Source organism: Phocoena phocoena, chromosome 3, assembly GCF_963924675.1.
Source record: "Phocoena phocoena chromosome 3, mPhoPho1.1, whole genome shotgun sequence".
NCBI lineage: Eukaryota > Metazoa > Chordata > Mammalia > Artiodactyla > Phocoenidae > Phocoena > Phocoena phocoena.
Window position 1 is genome coordinate 29785553 of NC_089221.1, and position 12228 is coordinate 29797780.

Here is a 12228-nt window from a genome sequence, read left to right on the forward strand (position 1 = left end):
ATGGCCCACCTATACATTAATGACACCCTAATTTATATTTGCAGAGCAGACTTCTTTCTTGAACTCCAATATCTACAGCCAACTACCTACTCAGCATCCTGTTCATACCTTTATGTATATATTGCCTGTTTTTCTCACTCTGCAAGGGCAGGAATTTTTGTCATTTTTGTTCACTGATATATACCAAGCATCCAACAATTCACAGCATATATAGGCTCAAATGTTTGTTGAATGAATGAAAACAAGTATCACATCATTCCTTTATTTAATTAAAAAAAAAGATCCTCATTGAGACATTTGTTATGGCCATTATGTTTTCATACTCAAGACCAAACATGTAAAATAAAATCAAGTGAACTTAACAGTTTATTTGAATAAATAAGGTAAACAGAAGTTCTAATACTGTGACACTCTGATATTTTCATTAAGTTCTAAATTTGATAACATTTGAAGAAAGTGTCATAAATAATCATAAAGGAGAATAAAATAATTATGGCTATTGAATGTAGGTTTTGTATATAGACTAATAAATGTAAGTAATCAAAGAGGACATCTTAGGGGAACATTTTAGTAGTATGTCAAGACTAAAGAAGAGATCCACACTTGTGATATAAAACTGCTTAAAATTCTAACTGTTTTAAGTATATATTATGTATACAAGATATGCTTGATGTATTGCATATATTTTTGCATAGAATTTTGGTTATCTGTGAAGAAAGAGTGGAAGCTAATAGTTTATATGTTATATGACAAGTAAAATAGTTTTTTTGGGGAGGTTTATCAAATACATAGTATTACCATACAGCATAAGTCAAATAACACAATTATAATTTAACTTTGCATTGGTGAAAATATACACTTTTCATCAGAAAAATTATCAGCATTAAACTTTGAAATGTACATCAAATTACATACCAACAGTAGGATTATAAAAATATTGAATAAATCTATTTTCTGGCTCCGGCGATTGAAAGGTATGAACAAACTGACAAGTAGCACTGGTTTCATTTTTTGCTACATCTTCTAGATAAAATGCTTGTTCCAAAAGAATCTGCCATTGTACTTGAGTTCGACGGTGTCTCTGAACTGAATAAATCACCTAACAAAGAGAGTGGGGGTACACCTGTCAGTGTTCTGATCCAACAGTGATTCAACTCCCCACTAAGGAGCATGTTTTGGTTGTCATAACAATAGGAAAGGGGTCGTGGCATTTACTGGGTGGAGACAAGGATGTTAATATTCTATAATACATATAACACTTATGCTTAGTGAATAGTTCTCCCTCCCCAAATTCCAACAGTAATCATATCGAGAAAAACAAAGTTAAAACACTTCAAAGAATAATGATAAGGACAGGATCAAAGGAAGTTTCCGATACACATTCACTCAAACTTCTTTTTTTGTGGGCAGTAATTACAAATCTAACTAAAATCATCAGAAGGTAAAAAGGCTATATAAAGTTACCTGTTTATGTAGTTTTACCAGACTCTTTTCACTTGGATAGGTATTATGTTTTTCATCAAAATCTTCATAATCATCCATGTTCCTACCCATTTTTTCCTGATACTCTATAGGGCACTAAAAGGAACGAGTAGATTTTTAGAAATTTTATTTGCAAAAAAGATAAAAATTTTATTTTTATTAAAAATCTTTCATTCTTGAGCATATCTAATTTTCTTGCAAACACCTTTCAGATTTGAAGTCATCTACGCCACTATTAGTCATTTATTACCTCTATGAACTTGGGCAAGTTGGTTAACCTCCCTGAATAGATCTCAAAAGGTAGCAAATATAAGACAAATGTAGAGAATTGATTCTCATGACTATCATCTTAACCAAAAGGAGCACTAGCTAATAATTAGTATAACAGATTTAAAATATAGGAAAAGAAATGGACAGCCATATGCAAAAAAAGGAAACTAGACCACTATTGCATACCATACATAAAAATCAACCCAAAATGGATTAAAGACTTGACTGTAAGACATGAAACCATAAAAATCCCAGAAGAAAATATAGGCAGGATACTCTCTGACATTGGTCTTAGCAATATCTTTCTAGATATGTCTCCTCAGGCAAGGGAAGCAAAAGCAAAAATAGACAAACTAAAAAGCTTCTGCACAGCAAAGGAAACCATCAATAAAATGAAAAGACAACCTACCAAATGAGAGGATATATTTACAAATGATATATCCAATAGGAGGTTAACATCCAAAATATGTAAAGAGCTCATACAACTCAACAATGAACAAACAACTTGATTGAAAAATGGGCAGGGGAGCCGAAGAGATATTTTCCAAAGAAGACATACAGGTGGCCAACAAGTGCATGAAAAGATGTTCAACATCACTAATTATTCAAGAAATGCAAATCAAAACCACAATGAGATTATCACCTCATACCTGTCAGAATGGCTATTATCAAAACAACAAGAAATAACAAGTGTTGGTGAAGATGTGGAGAACACAGAACCCTCATACACTATTGGTGGGAATGTAAATTGGTGCAGCCGCTATGGAAAACAGTATGGAGAGTCCTCAAAAAATTAAGACTACGGGGCTGCCCTGGTGGCGCAGTGGTTGAGAGTCCGCCTGCTAATGCAGGGGACATGGGTTCATGCCCCGGTCCAGGAAGATCCCACACGCCGCGGAGCGGCTGGGTCCGTGAGCCATGGCCGCTGAGCCTGCGCATCTGGAGCCTGTGCTCCGCAACGGGAGAGGCCACAACAGTGAGAGGCCCGTGTACCGCAAAAAAAAAAAAAAAAAAAAAAAAGACTACAATTACTGTATGATCTAGCTATCCCGCCTCTGGGAATTTATCCAAAGAATATGAAAATACTAATCCTAAAGGATATCTGCACCCCCATGTTCACTGTAGCATTATTTACAATAGCCAAGATAAACAATCTAAGTGCCCATCAGTGAATGAATGGATAAAGAAGATGTGATATACACACACACACACACACACACATATATATATACAGGGGAATACTACTCAGCTATTAAAAAAAAGATAAAATCTTGCCATCTGTAACAACATGGATGGACCTTGAAGGCATTATGCTAACTGAAATAAGTCAGATGAAGACAAATACCATAGGATTCAACTCATATGGGGAATATAAAAAGCTGATAAACAAACAAAAAGAAAATAAATGAATAAACCAAACCAAATAAAAACAAACATGTAGATACAGAGAACAGGGTAGTAGTGGGGGTTAGGGTGAAATGGATAAAGGGGATCCACTATATGGCAACTGATGGAAAATAAATTTTTGGTGTTAAGGATGGTATAGGATATCTAGAAGTAGAAATATAATGTACACACAAAACTCATATAATGTTATAAATCAATGTTACCTCAATAAAAAAATAAAGGCTTACATACAAGTCTTTAAAAATAAAGTAAACTAAATACAAGAAAAGGAATAGTTCTGTGGTTGCAGAGAAGACAATTGCGGAACTCATTTCTGGAATAATCATTTTCGGAAGTATATGAATACCTCTAATTCAATACTAATGCATCAAAACCTTAATTGTATGGTTTCTTATTAAATATCTGTATTAAATATCTCATAATGTCATTCATTTTATGAAATATATTGTAAAATACCATGTACGAAGCTGATTAAATGTGATTATTGAGGACCTAATTTATTTTCTTATAGGAAATACGCTTTTAGTGACCACATTTCATGACACTTTTTTTTTTTCTGGTACGCGGGCCTCTCACTGTTGTGGCCTCTCCCATTGCAGAGCACAGGCTCTGGACACGCAGGCTCAGCGGCCATGGCTCACGGGCCCAGTCGCTCCGCGGCATGTGGGATCTTCCCGGACCGGGGCACGAACCTGTGTCCCCTGCATCGGCAGGCGGACTCAACCACTGCGCCACCAGGGAAGCCCTTAATGACACTTTTACAACCTATAAAGGTCCAACTCCGTCACTGTGTCACGGCAATCATTTTACATTATTTAACATAACCTCTATAGCCACATTTCAATGGAAAATACTGCCAATAAATAATGTTAAACCTATAGTAACAAAAGAACAAATTCTATGTACAAATTACTATGGGTTTATGGTTAATATTGTCATGAAAATGGAAAGGAGTTGGAAGACTTCAATCATAGGCTGTTTGCATACTTTTCTGATGCTTTTATTATAATATAGTACGTAAATTTACATTTCAAAAGAAAATAGATGAGAATATTATTTAATTACCTTTTTAAGTATTGTGTCAACACATTTTCTCAGTGGGTGGTTATACTTGATGCTCTCATTCACTTTACGAACTTCCTATGAAAACAGTAAGAGAAATAAAAATATTTCCATTTCTGTAGATTAGATGTTTCAAATCAGGATGCTCTAGGTACTATATATATTCTCACAAGTTTAGTTCCAACCCAAATTACTCAGCATATAATAAAGTTCTATTCTCTGAATAAAAACTCTTAAGAACACAAAACACAAAATTATAGAACAGCTATACCTATACCCTCACACTTTTTATGACTTTCTAGATTTACTGCCTTACCATTTGCTTACTTGGTACACAGAGATGAATAAACATTATAAAAAGTCATGAAGGATCAGGCAAACTGAGATTCTAAAAGAACAGGACTGCGTTTCTCCATCTTGCTCCTCAAGCTCAATTATCTCATTACCTAAAATACAGCAGAGAAACCAGAGGAAGCAGAACAGGCTAAAAATGTCACAAAGCACCTGCTCCTTTCCAATGAGAGAGTACTTTACAGCAGTCACAACTAATGATTCATCCTACATTTTTAAAATTAAGAGTTCACTATGTGCCAGCACTGTGCTAGGTGTAAGGTCACCACAATCCATACTGGAGGGTGGAGTGGGAAGACATGGTGTTATAAGTCTTTCACTAAGATTGCAGTGTGGTGATGAGATAATTAAATCAACAATTTAATGCATATGAAAGAAATAAAGGAGTTAGAGAAGGGAATCTTTAGAATCAGTAGTTCTAAAAGAATCACGATATTCTATAATATAAATGAAATTTTTGAGAAGTTGGAACCACTGTTCTAGGAAGAAGAAACAGCATATTCAAAGGCTGGGAGGCAAGAGTGAACCAACCAGGATATTAAAAATAACATTCTGATTATAGGGCAGAGGATGGCCTTAAGAGATGTAAAACTGGGGGGCAGGGAAACCATAGGGCACATAGGAAAAGTTGTGAAAAAGTATAACGTATATGGAAAAAAAAATCACTATCCTTAATATATGGAGAGCTCTTAAAAATCAAAAGAAAAATGGGAAGATACAGAAGAAATGCAATTGGCCAATAAATATCTGAAAAGATGTTCAATCCCACTAAAAAAAACTACAACTTTTTAAAATGAAGACAGTTTTCTTGTAAAATTATAAAAAACTGCTCTTATATAATGAGGTAAGATTGCAGGGGAAAAGGCCTCCCTATACACAGTAAAATGTGATATAATCTATTTGGAAGATAATTTAGCAGTATCCATCAAAATTTAAAATATGCAGACCCCATGAATAATCTGTACCAACAGACACTGCTCCTGTCAAAGAGCTTAGCTTAGTGAAGAAAACAGACATTATTCAAATAGAAATGGTGTGAAAACTGCTGTATAATCTAGTGTGGAAGACCTTCTGATGAACCGATTACTTAAACTGAGATAAAAAGCTAAACTGAGGATAGGAGTCAGCTGATCAAAGGGAGGAGCAAGAATATTCCAGACAGAGGGACAGCATGTACCAAGGCCTCCAAGCAGAAGTGAACAAGTTTCAGGAAAAGAAACTCCAGTGACTAACGGGAAAGGAGAGCAAGGGTCTGCGCTGTGCTTGATCAGGCTGTAGAGTAAGAGCAAAGTATTCCAGAAGGCCTTAATAACATTTCATCGTGAGGTCAATGAGTAAGGCCTAAAACCGGAATGACAGGACTTGGGTTTTTAAAAGGTGCTTGAAGCATCACTACATTACACTCTTCCATTTCTAAGCTACCTTAAAGTTTTGTTGACTAGTTAGCATAACTTTGAATACAAACTATACAGTCTGATTACATATACGAAAATCATATTTTTCCTCTAAATTCTTTAGCATATTAAACAAAAGCAAGTACTGGAACATTGATATTTGCTATATCTTATCAATTTAAGTTTCCTTCAAGGTTCATAATTTTTATAAAGTGTGGAATGTATTTGAATAATAGCTTATTTTCTTCATATCAAATAACATAACTTTGAACTCTGTCATTATTGTGCCCAATCAATTCTTTACCAGACAAAATATATCAAGTCAGACTAAAAGGCAATTTTCAGTGGAATAAGTAGCTATTTGTCCCGCTCCAAATCCTCTACCTTGAAAAATGACAGCAGGTAGAGGTGCCCTCTGGCCATCTAGCAAAAATTCCTTTTGAATGGTTTGACATGGCTTATAAGTTTTATTAATGCTTCAAAGAAAAGTAACAGACACACAGATGTATACATTCACTCCATAGAAAACATATCATAAAACACTAAACTGGTTTCTATAAAACTGCATTTGGAAGATTTTATGGATAGATGAAAAATATAATTAGTAATTACCAGAAAAAAAAAAAAGGTGATTGTGATCTCTTAAAAGATGTATTCAAAACCAGTGGATTTTAAAAGTTTTCTCTCAAACTAAGTTATCAGTATTCTTGTCCATGCTTTATTCTGCGCACCTCCATCAGACTGATTATCCTAAACCACATACAGGATAATGTCTCTTCCCTGCATGCAAGGTGTCAATGATTCCTCACTGATTTCAAAATACACTGAACTTTTGAGTCCAACATTCAAGGCCGTGCTATCTGGCTATCTATCTTTCAAACCTTGTAAACTTTATCTTTTATCTTATGCATAATTAATTTGATTTTAAAACCCCCTGATACCTGACCAGAATGCTGTCAGCTATGAAAATTCTACCCATTCTTCAAGGCCCAGGTCATATTTCACTTCCTCCATTTCACCTCTTCCTCTAAGCGAAATTTCTCTACACTAGAGCATGTATCATTTACAGTGCATTTATCATATACTGTGAGGGACTGTACAATTTTCTACTCTAGACGGTTAGCATCCTAATGGCCAGTTCCACATAGCACTTAACATGGCAGGAAGACACTAGGTATTTAAAAAATGATGAAAAAAATTTCTCCACAAGTTTATAAATTTTCATACATTCAGAAAAACAGGAAGGATCCCAAATTCCCTTTAAACATATGGACAAAGAAATTCATACCTGCTAAATCATGCATTTTTTGAGGGGGCAAAAAAGGGCTAGAGTTCTCCTGCTATGTTCTCCTGCTATGTATGTGGACTTCCTGCTATTTTCAAAAGATCCATTAAGAAAAGAGTAGTTTCTTACCATATAAAAATGGATCAAATTAACATTTTGTACACCTTAAATTTACACAATGTTTTATGTCAGATATATTCAATAAAAAGAGTGGTTTCTTATTTACATGGAAAAATTTCTCTTATCTAAATTTTTTTAAATCCCTCACACCTTAAACCTACACTAAAATAGCAAAGAAGGCATCAATTCCAATCCTTAATTTTCCACATCCTATTTCTAAGTAGAGGACTCCCATTTAACAACAACAACAAAATCTATCTTTATTCACCGAAGATTCCTCCTAGCAAAATCCAGATCTAAAATAAACTGCATTTAATTTATACTTGGTCAAGGAAGTTTGAATGAACTGGTGAAATCCATATTCCTTAAATCTGAAACAACTGAATTTAATACCAACTTTTGAGGGGAACATTATCAAATTTAAATGATCTCCTTTTAATTATTTTATTATCAAATATAAATTTTCAAGTATTTTTTCAAAATTCAAAATTTCAAATATATCAAATATAAAAAATACCAAATTAACTTCCTTTGAAAAATGTAATAATATCCATCACATGCTTAAGGAAATGTAATAGAGTATTATTTATAGATTTAGTCCTATATTTTGAATCAATGTCTTCTGCTACAGTTCTTAACATTTTATAAATAAATGCAAGAAGTCAACATAAAAATTTTCAACCACAATTAAAGAATCAGTATTCATTCTTTTGATCATTTATTCATTCACTTAAAAATGGCTGCTGAGTATCTAAGAATCTGGAGGACCAAAGCAGGTGTTTTGGGTTGAACAGTGCTCCCCCCAAAAACATATGTTGATGTCTCAAGCCCCAGTACCTTAGAATGTAATCTTGTCTGGGAATAGGGTTGTTGCAGATATAATTGGGTAACTTATGATAAGGTCATACTGGAATGGGGTGGGCCCATAATCTGTCTGGTGTCCTTATAAAAAGAGGAAATTTGGACACAGGCACACAGGGAGAATATCATGTGAATATGAAGACAGAGATCTATAATACAAGCCAAGGAACACCAAAGATTGTCAGTTAACTACCAGAAGATAGAAGAGAGGTATGGTACAAATTTCCCTTTAGCCCTCTAAAGGAACCAACCCTGCTGACACCTTGATCTTGGATTTTCAACCCCCAGAGCTCTGAAACAATAGATTTCTGTTGTTTAAACCACATAGTTCATGGTACTTTGTTATGGCAGCCCCAGGAAACTAACACAGAAGCCTCCGCTGAAGAATTCTCACTTGTGTTGAGACCTGAAAATGAAGTAGGAATTAGCTAAAGAGACTGGAGAAATGAGCATTCCAAGAGTTTGGGAATAGCATACTCAAAGACAGAACAGAGTGCCAACAAATGTAACGGTTAAGAGCAGGGGTCGGCAAACCAGATCCAATCAGGCCCACCATCTGTTCTTGCTTGAACACATCCATTCCTCATTCATTGATATATTGTCTATGGCTGCTTTCATGCTACAGTGATGGGGTAGTTGCAACAGAGACCATATGGCACAGAAAGCCTAAAATATTTACTACCTGGTCCTTTACCGAAAGCTTGCCAATCCCTGTTAAAGCATGAACTAGAGTCACAGTGGCTCTATCACTCAGTAGCCACGTGAACATGGCAAACTCACCCTCTCTGTGTCTCATTTTCATTCATTAAACAAGGGTAAAAAATTCTCCCTTATAAGGCTGTTTTGAGAATTAAATGTATTAATATATATAAAGTGCTTAGAAAGTCATAGGCAAATATGTGACTCTATACACATGTTTGCCTACATACTTGTTTGCTATTATCATCACCATTATTAAGTTTGAGGAACCAAAGTTGACCAGCATGGGGAAGACAGAGAGATAAGAGAGAGCTAGATGTGGGCCAAATCATGTTTTGGTAGGCCACATTACAGCATTTTGCTTTACTCTAAAGTGAACGAAAGCCTTCAACATAAGGTTTTATGCTGAAGAATAACATTATTGGAATAGCATATTTGCGCAGAAGAGCAAAATCTGAGGTGACTACAACCTTTTTTAAAATCAACAACGAAATTATTCAACAGCAAAATTTTATAATTTGTTGTATTTTTGTGTATATTATTGAAATTTAATACTTTCAATAACTTTGTGAAGTTGGTTCAAGTCATATGAATTTTACAAGTGAGTAGAATGAAGTGCCTTATTAAGATTACAGACTGGAAACAAAACTTAGGGACACAAATTCCCATGTATATTGGTCTCTAAGGAGGTTTCCAGACTTGGTGGGATTACTTTGGGTCAAATTTTCAGGAAGATGCGTCCTTTAATTTCTATTTTCACTTCTACTATGTCACGGTAACCATATAACTTATCATCTAATCTGGGAAACTTTTGAGTCTTAACTTTGAACTATTAAAAGTTAACCCAGGGGACTTACCTGGTGGTCCAGTGCTAAAGAATCCACCTTGCAATGCAGGGGACATGGGTTTGATCCCTGGTCAGGGAACTAAGATCCCACCTGCTGCGGGGCAACTAAGCCCGCGCACCACAACTACTGAGCTCGCGTGCCTCAACTAGAGCCCCCGTGCCGCAAATTACAGAGTCCACATGCCACAACTACAGAGCCCATGTGCCCTGGAGCCTGCACACCACAACAAGAGAGAGCAAACCCGCACATCACAACTAGAGAAGCCCGTGCACCACAACGAAGAGTCCACGCAGCACAACGAAAGATCCTTCATGCCTCAACGAAGATCCCGCGTGCTGCGACTAAGACCTGGCGTGGCCAAAAAAAAAAATAAAATAAAAATAAAAGTCACCCCAAGACAACAAGCATAACACTGCACTGTTGAATATATTCTCCCTGCATCTCTGTCGGTTAGAAGATGGAGATGATATCTCATGAAGCTGAACTGCCAATAAGAAGTCATTCAAATGGATGAGACATCCTTAATAACTGTACATCACCAAATTTTTATTCTAAAGCCCATCAGTGTGCCAACAACAACAAAACCAACAGTATACCCAAAAGGAGATACACACAACTTGATGACTGTTGACTCCACGGTTTAAAGTTACTTACCTCCATGACATCTTCTAAAGTCTCTTCTGCATCTGCTTTCTCCGTCATCAATTTGGCTGCCTTAAAATAAGTTTTCATAAGTAGATAACCTCTTTTTGCTCCATTCCAGTATGAGCGAGGGATTTCTACCAAGCCATACCCCAACAACAACACCAGAAGGAAAAGACCCCATGTATTCGCAGCAGCTATCCCAATTGTCTGAAGCTGGTTCCTAAGGAAGAAAACATAAGCAGATAGCTGTGATAGATAAATTTTTGCAACAAAAATGTTAAATGGAACTGGTGTTAAATGTTTTTTCAGAAAACTGCCCTACAAGATGGCTCCAATTTTATATGAAAAAATTCAACCTTCAAATCCTCAGCTACTCTTTTAGTAACAGCAGATAACGTGTTTTAATGAAAACACGTTCTGCAGTGTGACTGCAGAAATAGACTTTAACACAGGAAACACAGCTTCTATTATAGTTAAAATTAGAATCTAGGAAAATTCATGGCAAGAATTATCCTGAAGAAAATATATTTTTCATTAGGTGCTTTCTTATTTAATATTAACCAAGAGAAGCCTGAAAAAAATTTTAAGCCTGAAAAAATTTTAACTTGTTTTAAGGCAGATGCACGCAAACCTCAAGAATGCAACAGTAAGGATTATCATCGCCACTCCATTCCTAAACTTCTCAGCTCTGACTCTTCACGTATATTATAATAGACCACAAGTATAATACAGATTTCAATTTTATTGCAATGATAAATTCAAAGTTAAAGAGAAATATGCCCTCAAATTATCGTCAGAACAAAAGAAAAGTATTCACAAGTTCCAATGAGAAGGAAATCTAGGTATTTAGTCATACACAAAATTTGAAAGTCTATCAAAAAATCATGGGAGTTAATACTTTTAACATATAGCTCTTAGACAAAGCATCAGTCCCTTGTCCAATATGTATATTCAAAGATGTTATTCCATATTTTCCTTCTTAGTAATATATATTATTATGATATTCTTCTGGGGGAATCTATAAAACATATAATGGTAGGTTTCTCAAGGAAATGTTTGTTTACCTGCATATGAGATAAAAATTAATTTTCAAAAATGCAAATGTATACAGAAACAATGTTAAGAACATGGTTTTTCTTACCATTCTAAGTGCAAGTGTGGGTTTACAGCTACATAAATTAAAAACGCTCCAAAAATCAGCAAGTAGGTGCCATAATAGATTGCATTCTCAATCAGTGCAGTTTTGATCTTTCCAGTAATGGAAAACCCTCCTGATCTTGCATATGACTGCATAAAAGGTAACAGAATCCTGGATGATAAGAAAAAATATGATTAAAAAACACTTGACATGTCTGTATAATCTCAAAATACTGAAAATATGTGAATCTCAATTTTAATGTGCAGTTCTTTTCATGAATAAATATGATTTTGAGTAATAATTAATACTGAACCAAACTATAATAGATAGCTGAATATCTTCCTAGTATTAAATTTTGGGGAGAACAAAGCACATTCCTGGGAGCAAAAGGAGGCCACGATGACCAAGAGAGAGTACAACAGTATGCGTGACTTAAAATGAATCTAAAAAAAGGCCTTCAATGCTTTTATGAATAATTTAGATTGCATCCAAAGAATAATGAGGAATCATTTTCTTTAACGGAAAGGAGACATGATCAAATTTTAGTTTTCTAAGGACTGATAAAGCTTCAACATGGAGAATGTACTTAAATGGAACAAAATTGGAACTATTTAGAGAGGGTAAGGGGTGGTGCTGTGCTGAGAAGCAGGAGAGAGTATACTGATG

General features: G+C 35.1%; 1 protein-coding gene across 1 annotated transcript in view; it reads right to left on the reverse strand.

Moving 5' to 3' along the window:
- LMBRD2 (LMBR1 domain containing 2) overlaps positions 1–12228 on the reverse strand; it is a 50758-nt gene that overhangs the window by 23868 nt on the left and 14662 nt on the right. Inside the window, exons 5-9 of the mRNA XM_065874338.1 lie at positions 11566–11733; positions 10434–10644; positions 4225–4299; positions 1465–1578; positions 916–1099 (exon numbers count right to left, since the gene is read on the reverse strand). Of these exons, the coding sequence (XP_065730410.1) occupies positions 916–1099; positions 1465–1578; positions 4225–4299; positions 10434–10644; positions 11566–11733 (752 nt within the window). The remainder of the gene's footprint in view (positions 1–915; positions 1100–1464; positions 1579–4224; positions 4300–10433; positions 10645–11565; positions 11734–12228) is intronic.